The sequence below is a fragment of the Notolepis coatsorum genome (genome assembly GCF_963971535.1).
Source record: "Notolepis coatsorum genome assembly, chromosome: 14".
NCBI classification, from domain to species: Eukaryota; Metazoa; Chordata; class Actinopteri; order Aulopiformes; family Paralepididae; genus Notolepis; species Notolepis coatsorum.
In genome coordinates, this window is record NC_140178.1 from 73,001,726 (window position 1) to 73,022,107 (window position 20,382).

At 46.8% G+C, this 20,382-nt stretch overlaps 1 protein-coding gene across 1 annotated transcript in view; it reads right to left on the reverse strand.

Moving 5' to 3' along the window:
- The window catches only part of fam20ca (FAM20C golgi associated secretory pathway kinase a), a gene marked incomplete at both ends in the record, with an annotated part of 112,301 nt that overhangs the window by 15,444 nt on the left and 76,475 nt on the right, over window positions 1-20,382 (reverse strand). Inside the window, 4 exons of the mRNA XM_084329148.1 lie at window positions 7,976-8,035; window positions 8,746-8,827; window positions 9,326-9,435; window positions 12,080-12,260. Coding sequence (XP_084185274.1) covers window positions 7,976-8,035; window positions 8,746-8,827; window positions 9,326-9,435; window positions 12,080-12,260 — 433 coding nt within the window. The remainder of the gene's footprint in view (window positions 1-7,975; window positions 8,036-8,745; window positions 8,828-9,325; window positions 9,436-12,079; window positions 12,261-20,382) is intronic.

Here is a 20,382-nt window from a genome sequence, read left to right on the forward strand (position 1 = left end):
TGGAGTTTGGAACGGCCAAGAGGAGCTGGTCAGAGGACCTGAGGGACCTTAGAGGAACATAGGGTTCCAGCAGGTCTGAGAGGTAACCCGGTGCCAAGCCGTTCAAACATTTAAAAACAAACAGTAAAACCTTAAAATCAATCCTAAAACGCACAGGAAGCCAGTGGAGGGCAGTCAGCACAGGGGAAATGTGCTCCCGCTTTCGCGTTCCCATCAGCAGAAGGGCAGCGGCGTTTTGCACCAACTGCAAACGAGAGAGGGAGGCCTGACTGACGCCCACGTACAGGGCATTACAGTAATCAAGGCGAGAGGTCATAAAAGCATGGATAACCGTTTCAAAAACCGAACGGGATAAAAAAGGTTTGACCTTGGACAGCCTCCTAAGTTGGAAAAAGCTCCTTCCCACCACAGTATTGATCTGCTTGTCCAGCTTTAGGTCACAATCTAATTTTACCCCTAGGTTGGTGACTGTTGGCTTCAGAAAAAGCCCAAGAGGGCCCAAGTCACCAGGAGGAGGCACATGACCATTGCTGGGACCAAACACCATGACCTCTGTTTTACTGTCATTGAGACAAAGACAGTTTGATGCCAGCCATGCCTTAACATCGTCAAGGCATGCTAATAGTGGTTTTACCGGGTTGGTAGTGTTTCTTTTTAATGGCATGTAAATCTGGCTGTCATCTGCGTAGCAGTGAAAGGAGACGCCATGCTTTCGGAGTATAGGCCCTAAGGGGAGCAGGTACAACACAAATAAAATTGGCCGGAGACTAAGCTCTATAGAGGACTAAGCTCTATATAGGACTAAGCTCTATAGAGGACTAAGCTCTATAGAGGACTAAGCTCTATAGAGGACTAAGCTCTATAGAGGACTAAGCTATACAGACTAAGCTCTATAGAGGACTAAGCTCTATAGAGGACTACGCTCTATAGAGGCCTAAGCTCTATAGAGGGCTAAGCTCTACAGAGGACTAAGCTCTATAGAGGACTAAGCTCTACAGACTAAGCTCTATAGAGGACTAAGCTCTATAGAGGACTAAGCTCTATATAGGACTAAGCTCTATAGAGGACTAAGCTCTATATAGGACTAAGCTCTATAGAGGACTAAGCTCTACAGAGGACTAAGCTCTATAGAGGACTAAGCTCTACAGACTAAGCTCTATAGAGGACTAAGCTCTATAGAGGACTAAGCTCTATAGAGGATTAAGCTCTACAGACTAAGCTCTATAGAGGACTAAGCTCTATAGAGGACTAAGCTCTATAGAGGACTAAGCTCTATATAAGACTAAGCTCTATAGATGACTAAGCTCTATAGAGGACTAAGCTCAACAGAGGACTAAGCTCTACAGAGGACTGAGCTCTATAGAGGACTAAGCTCTACAGAGGACTAAGCTCTATAGAGGACTAAGCTCAACAGAGGACTAAGCTCAACAGAGGACTAAGCTCTACAGAGGACTAAGCTCTATAGAGGACTAAGCTCTATAGAGGACTAAGCTCTACAGAGGACTAATATATACAGAGGACTAAGCTCTATAGAGGACTAAGCTCTATATAGGACTAAGCTCTATATAGGACTAAGCTCTATATAGGACTAAGCTCTATATAGGACTAAGCTCTACAGAGGACTAATATATACAGAGGACTAAGCTCTATAGAGGACTAAGCTCTATATAGGACTAAGCACTATAGAGGACTAAGCTCTGCAGACTAAGCTCTATAGAGGACTAAGCTCTACAGACTAAGCTCTACAGAGGACTAAGCTCTATAGAGGACTAAGCTCTATAGAGGACTAAGCTCTATATAGGACTAAGCACTATAGAGGACTAAGCTCTACAGACTAAGCTCTATAGAGGACTAAGCTCTACAGACTAAGCTCTACAGAGGACTAAGCTCTATAGAGGATTAAGCTCTACAGAGGACTAAGCTCTGTAGAGGACTAAGCTCTATAGAGGACTAAGCTCTATAGAGGACTAAGCTCAATATAGGAATAAGCTCTATATAGGACTAAGCTCTACAGAGGACTAAGCTCTATAGAGGACTAAGCTCTATAGAGGCCTAAGCTCTATATAGGACTAAGCTCTATAGAGGACTAAGCTCTATAGAGGGCTAAGCTCTACAGAGGACTAAGCTCTATAGAGGACTAAGCTCTACAGAGGACTACGCTCTATAGAGGACTAAGCTCTACAGACTAAGCTCTACAGACTAAGCTCTATATAGGACTAAGCTCTACAGACTAAGCTCTACAGAGGACTAAGCTCTATAGAGGACTAAGCTATATAGAGGACTAAGCTCTACCGAGGACTAAGCTCTATAGAGGACTAAGCTCTATAGAGGACTAAGCTCTATAGAGGACTAAGCTCAAGATAGGACTACGCTCTATAGAGGAATAAGCTCAATAGAGGACTAAGCTCTATAGAGACTAGCTCTACATACTAAGCTCTACGACTAAGCTCTACAGACTAAGCTCTATAGAGGACTAAGCTCTATAGAGGACTAAGCTCTATAGAGGACTAAGCTCTATAAGCTCTATAGAGTACTATAGCATGACTAAGCTCATAGAGGACTAGCTTCACAGAGGACTAAGCTCTACAGAGGACTAAGCTCTATAGAGGACTAAGCTATACAGAGGACTAAGCTCTAGAGGACTAAGCTCAACAGGACTAAGCTCAACAGAGGACTAAGCTCTAAGAGGACTAAGCTCTATAGAGGACTAAGCTCTAGAGGACTAATATATACAGAGACTAAGCTCTATAGAGGACTAAGCTCTATATAGGACTAAGCTCTATATAGGACACAGCTCTATATAGGACTAAGCTCTATATGACTAAGCTCTACAGAGGACTAATATATACAGATGACTAAGCTCTATAGAGGACTAAGCTCTATATAGGACTAAGCACTATGAGGACTAAGCTCTACAGACTAAGCTCTATAGAGGACTAAGCTCTACAGACTAAGCTCTACAGAGGACTAAGCTCTAGAGGACTAAGCTCTATAGAGGACTAAGCTCTATAGAGGACTAAGCTCTACAGAGATCAAGCACGTATAGAGGAATAAGCTCTACAGACTAAGCTCTATAGAGGACTAAGCTCTACAGACTAAGCTTACAGAGGACTAAGCTTCTAGACGGAAAGTCCAGACTAAGCTCTATAGAGGACTAAGCTCTACAGACTAAGCTCTACAGAGGACTAAGCTCTATAGAGGACTAAGCTCTACAGAGGACTAAGCTCTATAGAGGACTAAGCTCTATAGAGGACTAAGCTCTATAGAGGACTAAGCTCAATATAGGAATAAGCTCTATATAGGACTAAGCTCTACAGAGGACTAAGCTCTATAGAGGGCTAAGCTCTATAGAGGACTAAGCTCTATATAGGACTAAGCTCTATAGAGGACTAAGCTATATAGAGGACTAAGCTCTATAGAGGACTAAGCTCTATAGAGGCCTAAGCTCTATAGAGGTCTAAGCACTATAGATGACTAAGCTCTATAGAGGACTAAGCTCTATAGAGGACTAAGCTCTATAGAGGACTAAGCTCTATAGAGGACTAAGCTCTACAGAGGACTAAGCTCTACAGAGGACTAAGCTCTACAGAGGACTAAGCTCTATAGAGGACTAAGCTCTACAGATGACTAAGCTCTATAGAGGACTAAGCTCTACAGATGACTACGCTCTATAGAGGACTAAGCTCTACAGACTAAGCTCTACAGACTAAGCTCTATATAGGACTACGCTCTACAGACTAAGCTCTACAGAGGACTAAGCTCTATAGAGGACTAAGCTCTATATAGGACTAAGCTCTACAGAGGACTAAGCTCTATATAGGACTAAGCTCTATATAGGACTAAGCTCAATATAGGACTAAGCTCTATAGAGGAATAAGCTCTATAGAGGACTAAGCTCAATATAGGAATAAGCTCTATAGAGGACTAAGCTCTATAGAGGACTAAGCTCTATATAGGACTAAGCTCTATATAGGACTAAGCTCTACAGAAGACTAAGCTCTATAGAGGACTAAGCTCTACAGAGGAATACGCTCTACAGACTAAGCTCAATATAGGAATAAGCTCTATAGAGGAATAAGCTCTATAGAGGGCTAAGCACTATAGAGGACTACGCTCTATAGAGGACTAATCTCTACAGAGGAATAAGCTCTACAGACTAAGCTATATAGAGGACTAAGCTCTACAGAGGACTAAGCTCTATAGAGGACTAAGCTCTATAGAGGACTAAGCTCCATATAGGACTAAGCTCTATAGAGGACTAAGCTCTATAGAGGACTAAGCACTATAAAGGACTAAGCTCTATAGAGGACTAAGCTCTACAGAGGACTAAGCTCTATATAGGACTAAGCTATATAGAGGACTAAGCTCTACAGAGGACTAAGCTCTATAGAGGACTAAGCTCTATAGAGGACTAAGCTCTATAGAGGACTAAGCTCAATATAGGACTAAGCTCTATAGAGGACTAATCTCTACAGAGGAATAAGCTCTATAGAGGACTACGCTCTATAGAGAACTAAGCTCTATAGAGGACTAAGCTCTATAGAGGACTAAGCTCTACATACTAAGCTCTACAGACTAAGCTCTACAGACTAAGCTCTACAGAGGACTAAGCTCTATATAGGACTAAGCTCTATAGAGGACTAAGCTCTATAGAGGACTAAGCTCTATAAGCTCTATAGAGGACTAAGCTCTATAGAGGACTAAGCTCTATAGAGGACTAAGCTCTACAGAGGACTAAGCTCTATAGAGGACTAAGCTCTATAGAGGACTAAAGGCCTCTTCATGCTACAGCAACTTCAAAGCAACATCAACACAACATCAGCGCGATTTCAGCGCGGTTGTTTTAGAGGGTCTTGTAGACTGTGTTGTGAGGATGTTGCGTACCTTTCACCCAAATCTAACCTAAACAACCGTTGCGTTGATATTGCGTAGCAGTGATTGGTTGGTTAGCGAATGGGGGCGGGGCTGTCATATAATAATATTGGTCCCGCAGAGAATACCATCCTCCATTGTTGTAGCCAGCCAGCTAGCGTTGAACTTGATGCTATTCAATGCTCTATCATACCCAACTAACGTTAATGCCATTCAGAATTTATTAACATAGCTACAACAACACACAGTAACGTTAATATAATTACATGCATCATTGTTTACAATGAACGGACGGTGGGGCAGTTCGAAAGGACTGGACACGGACAAGTTGTATATTAATTTAATATAATAACAGGTAGTTCGAGCTGCATTTTCGTGCCTACAACCACAGCCACAGGGATATATCCAGCTTTGACGAGCTCTCTCTCCTCCTGCCGATTAAATTCAGCAGCTCTTCCTCGACCTCGAGTGCCTGTAGCTGCCAGCTAACGTTAAAACTAACCTAAAGTTACACAAGCAGAATACATCACAAATACTTCCGAGAGCGACGTCTAAAAGCACCGGAAATACGTTTATTTTGTACATTATCTAACGTTAACACGAACCCAAACTAACTTTAGTTAAACTAACTTTGCGCGTCGATGTTGCAGAAGCATAAAGGCAGAGTGTCTAAAACACTGTTGCTTTGTCGATGTTGTGGTGCAGTTGCTTTGAAGTTGCTGTAGCATGCAGAGGCCTTAAAGGGGAGGAGGCCTTAAAGGGGAGATGAAGCAGTGAACAATGTGATCCTAGTTTGTTTGTTGTGTACCTTGTGTAAGACAGGGTCCTATAATAAAATGTGAAATCCTGCTTATTTGTCTGAAAAATCAAATATAATTTCCCTGTTTTCGCCATGGGCGCGGCCATTTTGTTGCTGACGTCATGGGGCTGGTTTGGTGTATACACTGCTGGTTAGCTGCCTATAGTGAATGGGCCAGTCAGTAAATAAAATGTTGCCTACAAAACAACGGGACCGCGGTGGTTCTGTTTGTATTGCTCCTGGCTGTTCAAACTAATTTTACTGTGTGAAAGAGAGGAAAGTTGGTTAATTTCAACAAACTACCAGTGAAAAAAACAGTGTTGTTGGCACGTTGGCTCAGGCTGGCTGCACTCAGGTGGCGCGACCAGCCTGTTGGACAGGGAAGGAGGATCTGCAGCGAACACTTCATTGCCTCGGATTATGTTGTTGGGGTGGGATGTTTGTCCAGAAGACCACTAATCAGCTGAAGCCGGACGCGGTTCCCTCAGTCTTCGACAGACAGACCGGCCCAGGCAGTTCAGCGTCACGGAGCATTCAGCCTGCTGGCTACCTAGATCCACTTCAACCAGCGTCGCGGAGCATTCAGCCTGCTGGCTACCTAGCTCCAGTTCAACCAGCGTCGCGGAGCATTCAGCCTGCTGGCTACCTAGCTCCACTTCAACCAGCCGAGCGTCGGGAGCTCCAGCAGCTTGTCGATGTGCTAATAGCCTGGAGCCAGCTACCGTTAGCTTGCCGAGGCTCCAGCACACCGACAAGCTGCTGGAGCCAGCTACCCTTAGCTTGCCGAGGCTATTAGCACACCGACAAGCTGCTGGAGCTAGCTACCGTTAGCTTGCCGAGGCTATTAGCACACCGACAAGCTGCTGGAGCCAGCTACCGTTAGCTTGCCGAGGCTATTAGCACACCGACAAGCTGTGTAGCCAGCTACCGTTAGCTTGCCGAGGCTATTAGCACACCGACAAGCTGTGTAGCCAGCTACCGTTAGCTTGCCGAGGCTATTAGCACACCGACAAGCTGTGTAGCCAGCTACCGTTAGCTTGCCGAGGCTATTAGCACACCGACAAGCTGTGTAGCCAGCTACCGTTAGCTTGCCGAGGCTATTAGCACACCGACAAGCTGTGTAGCCAGCTACCGTTAGCTTGCCGAGGCTATTAGCACACCGACAAGCTGTGTAGCCAGCAGGCTGAATGCTCCGCGACGCTGGTTGAACTGGAGCTAGGTAGCCAGCAGGCTGAATGCTCCGCGACGCTGGTTGAAGTGGATCTAGGTAGCCAGCAGGCTGAATGCTCCGCGACGCTGAACTGCCTGGGCCGGTCTGTCTGTCGAAGACCGAGGGAACCGCGTCCGGCTTCAGCTGATTAGTGGTCTTCTGGACAAACATCCCACCCCAACAACATAATCCGAGGCAATGAAGTGTTCGCTGCAGATCCTCCTTCCCTGTCAAACAGGCTGGTCGCGCCGCCTGAGTGCAGCCAGCCTGAGCCAACGTGCCAACAACACTGTTTTTTTCACTGGTAGTTTGTGGAAATTAACCAACTTTCCTCTCTTTCACACGGTAAAATTAGTTTGAACAGCCAGGAGCAATACAAACAGAACCACCGCGGTCCCGTTGTTTTGTAGGCAACATTTTATTTACTGACTGACCCATTCACTATAGGCAGCTAACCAGCAGTGTATACACCAAACCAGCCCCATGACGTCAGCAACAAAATGGCCGCGCCCATAATGATAAATGCTTCAAAAATGCACATAACAAATAGTTTTTTCTTAGAAACTGCTTATTTTTATAACGTGATTTTTTCTGTGGCTTATCTAAATACTAATGTGATGGTATGAATATGTATTTATCGCTATGCTTCATCTCCACTTTAAGCTCTACAGAGGACTACGCTCTATAGAGGACTAAGCTCTATAGAGGACTAAGCTCTATAGAGGACTAAGCTCTATAGAGGACTAATATATACAGAGGACACTAATATTTACAGAGGACTAATGTCATAAATGATGTCATGATGTCATGTACGTTGTGTATGTCATAAATGTCATGATGTATTGAAAATGGGGGACCCTGATGTAAACCAGACAAAGGTCTTTCTCTGGTCTGCATCCCCTTAACAATTGTGTGTATTGAGCCATACTGTATTGTACCCATTCTGCAATCAGTTAAATAAAGTTTTCATTCATTCTTCATTCTGTATACCATACCACAGCTCACCAGGTCATGTAAAACCCTCCCCAGTTATTTCCTGATTGGATAATCAGTCGTTGGTGTTCATGCTGGTAAAGAGGCATAGACAAACTCACCTGCAGCACTGGCTGAGAGGGACCAAGATTGACAGCTCATCATGGGAATGCTTTCCAAACCTATAAGAGTGGGGACAAGGAGATGATTCATGTATTCTGGCACCTCCCCTTGGCCCAGTGTGTGTGTGTGTGTGTGGTGTGTGTGTGTGTGTGTGTGTGTGTGTGTGTGTGTGTGTGTGTGTGTGTGTGTGTGTGTGTGTGTGTGTGTGTGAATGTGTGTGTGTGTGTGTGTGTGTGTGTGTGTGTGTGTGTGTGTGTGTGTGTGTGTGTGTGTGTGTGTGTGTGTGTGTGTGTGTGGATAAAAGCGTCAGCTAAATGACTAAATGTAAATGTGTGTGTGTGTATGTGTGTGTGTGTGTGTGCGTGTGTGTGTGTGTGTGTGTGTGTGTGTGTGTGTGTGTGTGTGTGTGTGTGTGTGTGTGTGTGTGTGTGTGTGTGTGTGTGTGTGTGCATGTAGGGCTGGACGATATATATTTTTTTACTTCGAAAGTTAATAAAAAATAATGATTGCTACAGTATTAAAATAGCACAATGACAATGGTATTATGTCGATTAAATAGATAGAGAAATATCGTGGATGACAGTATAGTCTCTAAATATTTTTCTTTGCGTCAAATGGCTTCTGAAGGCTCTAAACAAAGCATTCACATCTGATGGAAACACATTGAACCAAACCGACAACAATAGTCCTGTGTCATGTTAAATAATCAAAGTATAATTTACTGGTTGCTCGGACAAACACTATTGAGGAAAACATTTAATCTCCTCACCCTCTCCCATTGTCCAAGTGTATAATGAAGGAATCATTACCAAACTTCTCAAACGTTTCATAATGGTGGCGGTCCATATTACCTGTACAAGGAGAGGATGAGAGTTGTAAGACAACATGTAATAGTGTAATATCTTGGTAGTAGTACAGTATGGTGTGTTTGTGCATTCTTATGTGTTATTCCTTTAGACAACATGTATTTCAGACTGCACGTTGTGATTGGATGGGAGGCACTACATGAGTACTTATGACCGCGATATAGGAACCAATATCTTACAACTTGACCGGTATCACCCTATCTTGTTAAAAGATTTCTATCAAATCTTTTTGGTCTTATGTAAATAAATTTTTTTCTGAGATACTGAATTTGGGGTTTTCATGATCTGTAAGCCCTAATTATCTAAATTAAAACAAACAAAGGCTTGAAATATTTTACTTTGTGTGTAATGAATCTATAATCTATGAGTTTCGCTTTATGAATTTAATTACTGAAATAAATGAACTTTTCCACAATATTCTAATTTATTGTGCTGCACCTGTATATATTCATGGCAACAGTTCTTGGAGGTCAGTCTCCTCACCCATTAGAAAGTCAAAGATGGTCATGTCCATGATGTCCAGAAGGCGAGTACCACGGTCGTATGGAGGGGTCTGCTTCACCTCATCACAATAGTCTGGGTCCACCTCCCACCTGAGAACACACACACACACACACACACACACACACACACACACACACACACACACACACACACACACACACACACACACACACACACACACACACACACACACACACACACACACACACACACACACACACACACACACACACACACACACACACACACACACACACACACACACACACGTACACAGAGATATTATTAACCGTTTTCACTTTTCAAAAATATCGCCCTAGGGTTTATGACAGGGGTGGGCAATTATTTTTCCCAGGGGGCCGAATGAGCAACTGAAAATATGTTGGAGGGCCGGGCCAAAATTCCAAACTCAATTATGCATAATATACATTTTATTTCTATATAAAAAGCAGTAAATGGCATTGTTTTGACCCCTGGTAAGAGTGTATGTTATTATTTGGCAATTAAAAGGTGAGGTTAGCTTTCAAAAATATCATTTATTCAAATAGAATTTATTTCCAAAATGATAAACAAAATGTGAAACATTAATAACAAAGGGCATTTTGAGTTTCATATACTATTGAAACAATGATTTTCTTAGCTTTCTAAAGACATCACATCATCTTATAGCAAAAATAAACAAGACATGTCACTGAACTGTGTAAAGAAAAGTGTCCCAGTTTGTAGCCTTTTTTACTTTACATGCCTATATTAAACATTTAATGTTTTCAGAACTGTGCAAAAAAAAGAAAAAAAAAGATCAAGTGTCCCATAATTTCCACATTTTAGTGTTCTTCAGTTCTTTTTTTTTCATTCAGTGTGAGAAATCCAGTCTCTGTTGAGCTTTAACAAGTCCATCAAAGTCAGGTTGCATGTCTGAGGTGGAGATGCGAAGCACAGCTGCCAGATGTTCATCAGTGAGAGAGGATCTGTACCTGGACTTGGTAAACGTCATGACTGAGAATGTCTGTTCACATATGTAGGTGGATCCAAAGAGAACCAACATCTTCTGAGCATGTCTCCTCATGTTTGGAAAGTTCTCCTCCTTGAGAGCATTTCATCCTCAACCTTTTTGAAATCTTGAAAACGCCTTGAAAATTCATCATGCAGTGCTCCCAACATGGATGAGTACCTGTGCCGGTGATCAGCTGATGGTTTGACTTCTTTCAGGGTTTTCATGTGTTTGAGATTGTTGCTGCCTAGTTGCCTTGAAATTAATTGCAACTTTGTCATGAAGGCTTTCACATGGCTATGCATTTCATGAGCAAAAATGCCCTTGCCCTGCAGTTGTGTGTTCAGTAGGGATGGGTACCATTCACATTTGAACCGATATGGTACCGGTACCTGTGAATCGATACCGGTACCCAACGGTACCTTTTTTCTGTACTTTAGTCTCTAAAAATGTAATCTACCTACCTCAGTTGTGAAAAAAAAAATCCAAACTTCAAATAACCACACCTTCGACCGTTTTCGGCTTGCCATTGCCCCGACTGCTTTGTTGTTGAATCAAGTCAAATCCTAGGTAAGCGTATATTGTGCGTGTGAACGTTGACACGAAAAGAAAAAAGTTAAAAAAAAAAAAGAAAAAAAAGAAATATATATTCTTTTTATTTTTATTTTTATTTTTTATTATCATGTAATCTTTCGCGGGCCGGTTATAAATCATCCCGCGGGCCGTACAATGCCCAGGTCTGGTTTATGACGTCATTTTGACATAATGAATGCATCCTGAATCCTGAAGTCCATCCTTTAGGAAGCAGAAACATCTGTGTAGGTTGCTGCTGTTTCCAACCCCGGCTCCATGGCAACATCTTGTTTTGTACTTCATTGAACCCTTTCAGGTGTACATTTCTTTTGGAATGTTTTCTCAGAATTCTAGCTTAGAATTGACCTATCTCAAACCGTGCTCTTTTCAAACTGTGTTTGCCCGACGTTGCGATTGGAGAACAACCTAACTTTGTGTATTTCCCCAGAGACACACGTGACACAGCTATTATCCAGTTTGGTTGATCCAGCTGAACATTCTCCTGGGAACTGGCTGTGTGTCCCAAGATATTCTCTAAAGAAAAGTATTATTTACATTTCACCCCTTCTTGTTGTACCAGGGAACAGGGAGCTGTGCAGCTGGATCAAGCAAACTGGATAACAGTCGCGTGTCTCTGGGAAACAGAGGAGGGGTTTATTCCAAAGCATTTAAGCATTGATTGATCAATCCAATAGACGCACGGATCCCATGTCAGTTCAGTTCACCTGAAAGAGAACTATGCAGAAAAATGGGGAAACGTTGGAGGGAGATTGAGCCTGGGAAGAATTCACAATAGCTGCAACCTTTTTGCAATAGGCCACTCCGATTGCCATGCCCCCCTTTTAGCCGATTGGCATGAACACACACGCACACACACACACACACACGCACACGCACACACACACACAGACACACACACACACACACACACACACACACACACACACACACACACACACACACACACACACACACACATACACACACACACACACACACACACACACACACACACACACACGACCTCCATGCTAAATTTCAGCCTTCTATGGCGAAACGTGTGGCCTGTGTGGGGAATTCTTTATTGAGCAACCAACTGAGTATAGAGCTGTTGGCCACAGCTAAGAAAAAAAAGAAGAAAGAAAGAAGTTGGCATCTCTTGTCCTTACTCTGCTTTCTTCCGCTTGTGGTAGGAGCGTCTCCAGGGGTTCCTCCAGGTCTTGCGCTTGGCCAAGGCCAGGTCTGGGAGGAAGGCCGCCAGCGAGCCCTCTATCTGGTCCGGCTTACCGCACAGAGCGTGCTCAGTGGAGCAGTAGTAGGAACACTCGCCGTAGAAACAGATGTTATTGGCTGTTGAGAGAGAGAGAGAGAGAGAGAGAAGAGAGAGAGAGAGAGAGAGAGAGAGAGAGAGAGAGAGAGAGAGAGAGAGAGAGAGAGAGAGAGAGAGAGAGAGAGAGAGAGAGAGCACACAGGTGAGAAACCCAGGAAGAGCAAATGAGACAAGAAAAAATGTCCAACCTTTTCTATTTTCTATTTTCTTATTGCTTTTTTTCTTTCTGGGGTTTTCCCCCTCATGCTGTAAATATACCTTACCACACACACACACACACACACACACACACACACACACACACACACACACACACACACACACACACACACACACACACACACACACACACACACACACACACACACACACACACACACACACACACACACACACACACACACACACACACACACACACACACACACACACACACACACACACACACACACACACACACACACACACACACACACACACACACACACACACACACACACACACACACACACACACACACACACACACACACACACACACACACACACACACACACACACACACACACACACACACACACACACACACACACACACACACACACACACACACACACACAGATTTATTTCCTCTCACCCCTCCTCTCTGTCTCTCTCTCTTATACTGAATCAATGGTAAGCCATTGACTTTCTCCCTTCTCTGTCTGAGTCATTGACACATAGTCAATGTAACGTAGGATGTCGCTGATTCCAGTGTTTTGAACAAGTCTAACTGGAAACAGGCCTACATGGTTTCCAGACATAAACACAGAATGACACGGCATGTTGAGCTTTTAGAGAAGCAGATATATGACACGATAGCATGATCAGATGAACAGAGACAAAATTCTACACCAACGCAATAAGAATCAGGGCCAGAACTGTAGTGGGATGCTGTATGTGTTTGTATTTTGTGGCTGTGGTTGTGAGTGTGCGTGCGTTCTCTCACTGTCAATAATCCAGTGAGAGAATGAAGCCAAAATGTTGAAGCAATCCGTGAACAACACAGGGGAAAAGAAACGGTTTAAAACCTCAGAAAGTTGGAACAGATGATGTGCAGGAATCCCTGTTGGTTGCCCCAAGCAATAGCTTAACTCACACCTAAAGGCCTCTACATGCTACAGCAACTTCAAAGCAACTGCAACACAACATCGGCGTGATTTCAACGCGGTTGTTGCAGAGGGTCTTGTAGACTGTGTTGTTGCGTACCTGTCTCCAAAATCTAATCTAAACAACCGTTGCGTTGATATTGCGTAGCAGTGATTGGTTGGTAGTGAATGGGGGCGGGGCTGTCATAGAATAATATTGGTCCCGCAGCGAGGAATACCATCCTCCATTGTTGTAGCCAGCAAGCTATGCTATCAATATTAGCTAAATAATTAGCGTCATAGCTGGCCTTTTTCTGAAAACCCAAGCACATATTGTTCCATAGTATACGCCTTCAGTTGATCATAACAAATCCTCTCTTACCTTGACGATTAAAAAGCCTCCATAATTTAGTAAATAAAGCTGTAGCCAGCCAGCTAGCATTGGTGCTATTCAAAATGCTATCCACATTAGCTACATAGCTAACCAACTAAATACATATAAGCCGAGGTCTTTCTCTCCTGTCCATTGGAAACTAATGACGTTACGTTAACTAGAAAAAGCACAGAACCGGCCGGCAAAAGTTAAGCTGCTAGCAACAGACACTATAATACTTCCGGTCGGGGGATTTCAAAATAAAAGAGCGACGTCTAAAAGCACCGGAAATATGTTTATTTTGTACATTATCTAACGTTAACACGAACCTAAACTAACTTTAGATTAGTTTAGGTTCGTGTAACGTTAGATATTGTAAAAAATAAAATATTTACGGTGCTTTTAGACGTCGCTCTTTTATTTTGAAACCCCCCGCCCGTAAGTAAAAATGATGCTTATTTTTCTGCTTGTTATCAATGGGTTGGTTGAGAAGGGAAGTGTCATCTATCTAGGGAACCTAGCTACATACGGGGTACAATGTTACATAGGCTGTGCGTCGATGTTGCAGAAGCATAAAGGCAGAGTGTCTGCAACACCTTTGCTTTGTCGATGTTGTGGTGCAGTTGCTTTGAAGTTGCTGTAGCATGTAGAGGCCTTAAGTGAGAGCCAAGGGGCTACGGCCCCACCCCTCTCTACTCTTAAGCTCAGTGTCCCCCTTGTCTCCCAGTGGCCGAAATAGCGCCGAGATACGCGGTGAGCTACTGGAGCTCCCCTAAAAGTTTCATAGTTTTATGTACAAAACGTATACACATATGAAGATCCATCTACGACATAATTGATGAGTCCGGTTCCACCACAATGACCACAGTACCCATTTAGAGGCGGTGCGGATGCAAGCAAAGTCAGAGTTGAACAGAGCAAGACGCCACATCCTTGTGGCACAAACTCCTACACTCTACACATTCTACACATCAGAGCAACAACTGGACTGGACTCAGAGATGGGCCTTACATGAGGTGACCACAATCAAAATCCCACTTGAGAAAGTGTCACTTCTTAGCAAAGAAAATACTTACTTTTTGTAATTTGTATTTATCAAATTGTGGGAGATAAGACCCCCTTCCCCCCTCTCTTTGATGATCTCCCTCTACCCATCTTTCCTTCCTATCCCCCCTCCCCACCTTTCATGTATTCCTGTGACCCCCACCATTTCCAGTTTGTATGTATAAAGATGTTTCAAGATCCAGTGAGGGGCCTCTCTTCCCTGGTGTCCGTATTAACGATAGGTTATGTAGATAACCTAGTTATATTAGTATTGGCTAAGCGTCCCGCTCTGAGCCTTACGAGATACTCCTATCTCCTGTGATACCTAATGTATCTCCCACGAATAAAAACACATGCACCCCACCTGTATGGGGCCCCGCCCCTTATGGTGGTACCGCCCATATAACCATGACCCTGGTCATGAAACACCCTTCCTCGCCAAAACCCGTCCCAGGAAAAGATCCCTCAAGAGGGAACTCAGGGCACGCAGAGCGGGACGCTTAGCCAATACTAATATAACTAGGTTATCTACATAACCTATCGTTATATTTCGTATTGCATCACGTCCCGCTCTGAGCCTTACGAGATAATGGGGAAGAGCGGGCGCGAGACCCGACAGATGTACCCCCTGAGGACCCGTAAGCCCACATCAAGGGGTGCGGGGAGCCCTGTCACCCCATCCTTCCTAACGAAGGGGGGGCGCAGTCAACTCCACCTGAATGCGAACAAGAGGGAACTAGAACCCCTTGAACACACCGTACAGGCGGAACCACGTGTGACTCAACACACTGTGGCCCAAACCCATACACTCCTGCTACCCGACCAAAGGACGGGAAGCAGGAAAGGCCACAGACCCCAGAACCGCCTGGGAGACAGAACCCCCGGTCATGTCCATGAGGAAAAACCTTACAAAGGAGCCCGGGGAGGACCATGAAGCTGCAGCACAGATGGCCTCCACCGAGGCCCCACCCAGGAGAGCGGCAGAGGCAGCCACCCCACGAGTGGAGTGCGCCCTGACGCCCCCAGGGGGATCCTGCCCAGCCAACGTGTAGCAGAGGGTAACACCCTCGCACAACCAATGGGACAGGCGCTGCTCCGACAGTGCCTTACCAGCACAAGCCCCACCGTAACAGACAAAAAGCTGGTCGGTAACCCTGAAATCCTGAGTACGGCTGAGGTAAATCCCCAAGCACGGACTGGACATGACAGGTGAAGGCCCGCATCTAACTCACTAGTGTGAGGAGGAGGACGAAACGCCTGAACCACAATATCCCGGGAGCGGAAGGAACTCCGGATATTCTCAGGCACGAAAGCAGGATTAGGTCGCAGAGTGACACCGCAATCGGTCCGAAAAGACAGGCACTCTGGACGTACCGAGAGAGCACAGAGCTCACCTACGCGTTTAGCGGAAGTGACAGCCAGAAGGAACGCGGTCCTGAAGGACAGCTGTCCCAACGGCGCCCGCTCGAGCGGCTCAAACGGGGCCAAGGACAACCGACCGAGGACCAATTGAAGATCCCAAGTCGGAGCCAAGGAGCGTTGCACCGGCTTAACGCGTCGAGCGCCAAGCAGGAAACGCTTCACAAGAGGGTGGCTGAACAAGACATCCACTCAAACCCCTCATGATAGGAGGATATAGCTGCTGCATATACCCTCACCGTCGAAGCCGACAGTCTATCAAGGAGAGACTGGAGGTAACTAAGGACAGCAACCAGGGGGCAGGAGACTGAGTCCCGGCCCCCCGCCTTACACCACACTTGGAACATACGTCATCTGCCCGCGTAAGCGCGACAGTGGAGGGAGCATGCGCATTCCAGATGGTAACACCATCAGGATCAAGAACCTGCGCCCCTCAACGTACCCGTCCCAACAACTGACCTAACAGATGTATGGGGAAGAATCCCTGGCGGCACGGCATCGGTCCCAGACCTGCCTGGCCATGTCCAGACGCAATCCTCACCCGTCAGGATGAGGGCCGCCCCGCGACAGTACACCTGCACCCACATTCTCCCTGCCGGGGATGTGGGGAGCCCTTAGGCCGCGCAGATGGAGGACGCCCATAGCCAGCCGCCCGCCGCCTGGTGCAGACAGGGGGAGCGTACTCCTCCCTGTCTGTCGATACACGACACTGACGTCGTATCGTCCGTCCTGATCAACACCATTTGTGGACCAGAAGGACCGCTTTCAACACCAACACATTGAACGTAGCGCAGACCGGGCAGCATGGTTTGCCAGCTGCCCCCTACTGCGTTGGCCCGACGCATCACCAGCGAGGGAGGCGTCGGTGAAAACGCGACGTGAGACAGCGCCGTAACCGTCCTAGGACGGAACCTCCCGAGCGTGTTGACAACACGCTCTGAGATGGATGCCCATAGCCCTCCAACCGTTGACTGGGAAGAGGAATACTCTACATCCAGTCTACAGCAACCCCAGGCTGGTAGAGACCTGCCTGGTACGAGACCTGACGATCCACCTTGACCGCGAAGGACCAGAACGTCATCAGGGCAGAACACTCCGTAACCCCGGATGACGCAGAGGCCCCAGTGCGGCCTCCACGCACTTGGTGAAGATGCGGGGAGCCAGAGAAAACCGAACGGCAGCCTCTGGTACTCATACGCTAACCCTGCAAAGGAAGCGTAGGTAAGCCCTAGGATGGAAGATCGGGGATGCGCATACGCATCCTACAGGTCTATGGAGGAGAACCAGACCCCCACCTGACAGTGTTCAACAGGTAGGAGACGATCCAAAAAATGCTGAACCTTCCCATGGGACAGGTCCAGCCTGGGTCTTACACCCCTCCCTCCCGACTTCTCGGGCAGAGAACACCGGGAGGAGAACGCCACGACGATGGCTTGCTTCGTCCACAGAGATTGGATCTCGTCGACCAGAGCTGTCCCTGCTGGAGACCCCGACAACAGGGTCTGTACCAAACCTGAAAACGGGTGGGGTTGTGTAAACACAAGTCCCCGCCTCACCATTCTCTCCATCTACCTCGACATATGGTACTGCCGTAGTCATATGTGACGACACTCCCAACGCACCCGCCGTCACGTGGCGCAGGTCCGCCAGGAACTGTAGATAGTTGGCCCGGTCCCCCCCGCTGTGCGAAGACAACCCTGGAATCGTGCGAGGAGCGCGTTCCGTGTCGGAACACCTGACCCTGACACCACCCACGAGGCAATCGCACCCAAGGGGGAACCCCGACAGAAAAGGGCCTGTCTGATACGGGGGGCTTCCGATCAAAAAAGCCCCCCCACTGAACACCCCTCCAGAACATGCTGAAGGAGTTGTTCTGCAGCCGGACATGCAAGGTGTAAGGCCCCCATGGGTTCCTACACACCGTAGCCCTGCAGTGATATCACTACCACCCCAAACCATGTGAGCTGCGACCACTTGCCAATATTCCAGGAGTGGGAGCACCAACATGATACCTGGCCTGGCGAAGGCGAGGCCGGGGAAGCCCGCACTGTGTGCCTCAAAAGGTTTCGAGCCCCCCTGCTGACAACACTTAAGTTGACAGACGTAACACCAGGCTCAACCAACACAGTTCAAGGTGTGGGAGCCGCTTGACAGCACAACATTCTCACGGACAGACCCAGGCTCAGCCATCAACTGGGTGTCAGCCCCTGTCTCCATGAGAAGCGAAGAATGGGGCCGCATACGCTTCAAGAAGGTTCGCGGCCCGCAGCCAAAGGAACACACCCAGAGCCCCGCTTCTGAGGGTAACAGAAAGCGGACTGAGCGGGGAGCGGGCTGCTCGCGGCAAAATGACGACGGAGTGGTTTACCAACACCGAAATCACCCAAAATGGCCGATCCCTCGGCCGCCAAGACTGTCGGCCTCGCGATACCCTGTCGATTCTCCAACCAGGGCACCACTGGCGGGGGAAACATGGCCGCCTGTCGAGGGCCCCGTCATCGCCGCTGACGAGGCCGTGCTCTCTCTTCTTCTGGCTGCGCGGTGTGAGGCGGTGTAGGGCCTAGGACAATACCGCCCGCGCTCCAGCAGAAGACCAAAATCCCCTGCGGAGAGGGGAACCCTGAGCGGTTATAGCTTGCGGCTGGGTCAAAGCTAATAACGTCAACAACCTTGCGCGATGTGTCGACGTCGGCCGGCCCTCAAGGCCCCTCCACCAGACACCATTTCTTTAATAGAAAAAACACCAATTCGAACACAGTTCTAATCGTTGCCAATTCCATACCGTGGCGGTACAAGCCTTAACAGCCCACCAGCCACTCGCCAGGCCGACCCATGGTGTCGGCCGGGCGGGGCATTGTTTCAATATATCAAAAACAAAGGACTGACGTTAACATGGAGCACCAGTGGTGATTGCAAACAGCACCCTCCACTGTGGTGTGGACCATGAAAAGGTTAAATGAATAAAAGAGCTAAACCACAAAAACTGTAGAATGAGCAAACCCATACACACAAAGTTTAAGGGGAGACGGACCAGACCCGTCTTCATTCAAAATATTCACAACAGAACACCAGCCCTAGTTTAGCCCATTTACCAAAAAAGGTAAACAAAGCCCCCCCCCCGCACTACTCCCCCAGTATACCGATTGACCGTCAGTATGAATGGTTTGAGAGGAGAGAAAGCTGTAGCAAGACAGACCTTCTCATAGCAGAGTGACAAAATGAAACAATAGCCCCCTACACAGGGCCGCCCCAGGAGATGGGGGGCCTCGCGTCTAAAAACGCACAGGGCCTCACATTTCTCCCAAGCGGCCCTGCCCTTATACTACTGCAGCCTAACGCCAGGCAATGTGGAACCCAAGACAACAATTGCCTGTGCACAGACACGCAACATGTTTACCATGTCGGCTGGACCCATAGCCCCACTACCCGACGCCAACCCAGATGGGAACACCGTTCAACAAACCCCGCCGGAACACAAGGTAATACCTGGCTAGAACCTAGCCACGACCTACCCCGTTGTCAACCCATTTACCCGAAAAAGGTAAATAGAACTCAAAACCCCACAACAGCTACCGACTGACCTTCATTGATGAACCGGGCAAGAGGCGGGAGAGTGACAACATCTCACGGCGGAGACATTAAAACAGCATAGCAATTAGCAGTAGTGATAGCATGCGGCAGTAGCGATAGCATGTTAGCATAGCTTTAGATGTTTTAGCAGCACGCCCAAGACAGCTTGGAAACCGTTCCCTGCAGAGAACGTTCACCAAACCATCTTGCCCCTGGCGCCAACACACAACAAGGTTGTGTTAACAACACAAACCAGCATTACTAACACTAATACCCATGCCTGAAGACACAGGGCCTACCTGAGTACAAGCTGGCCCGACAGCCAGCCTTGTACAGCTGAACCTCGATGTGCAGTCATCAAACGAGGAACATCACAGGCCCGTCGTGTCGCCGAAAACATGCGTCGAAGATGCCAGGGGCCAGCAACCTCCGGTAAGCTTCCAACATTATTAATCTTCCTTAATCTTTTCATTCCGCTAGCTCGTATGGTGCACGCATCCAATACGCTGGGACGAAAATAGAGGAAGGGTGTTTCATGACCAGGGTCATGGTTATATGGGCGGTACCACCATAAGGGGCGGGGCCCCATACAGGTGGGGTGCATGTGTTT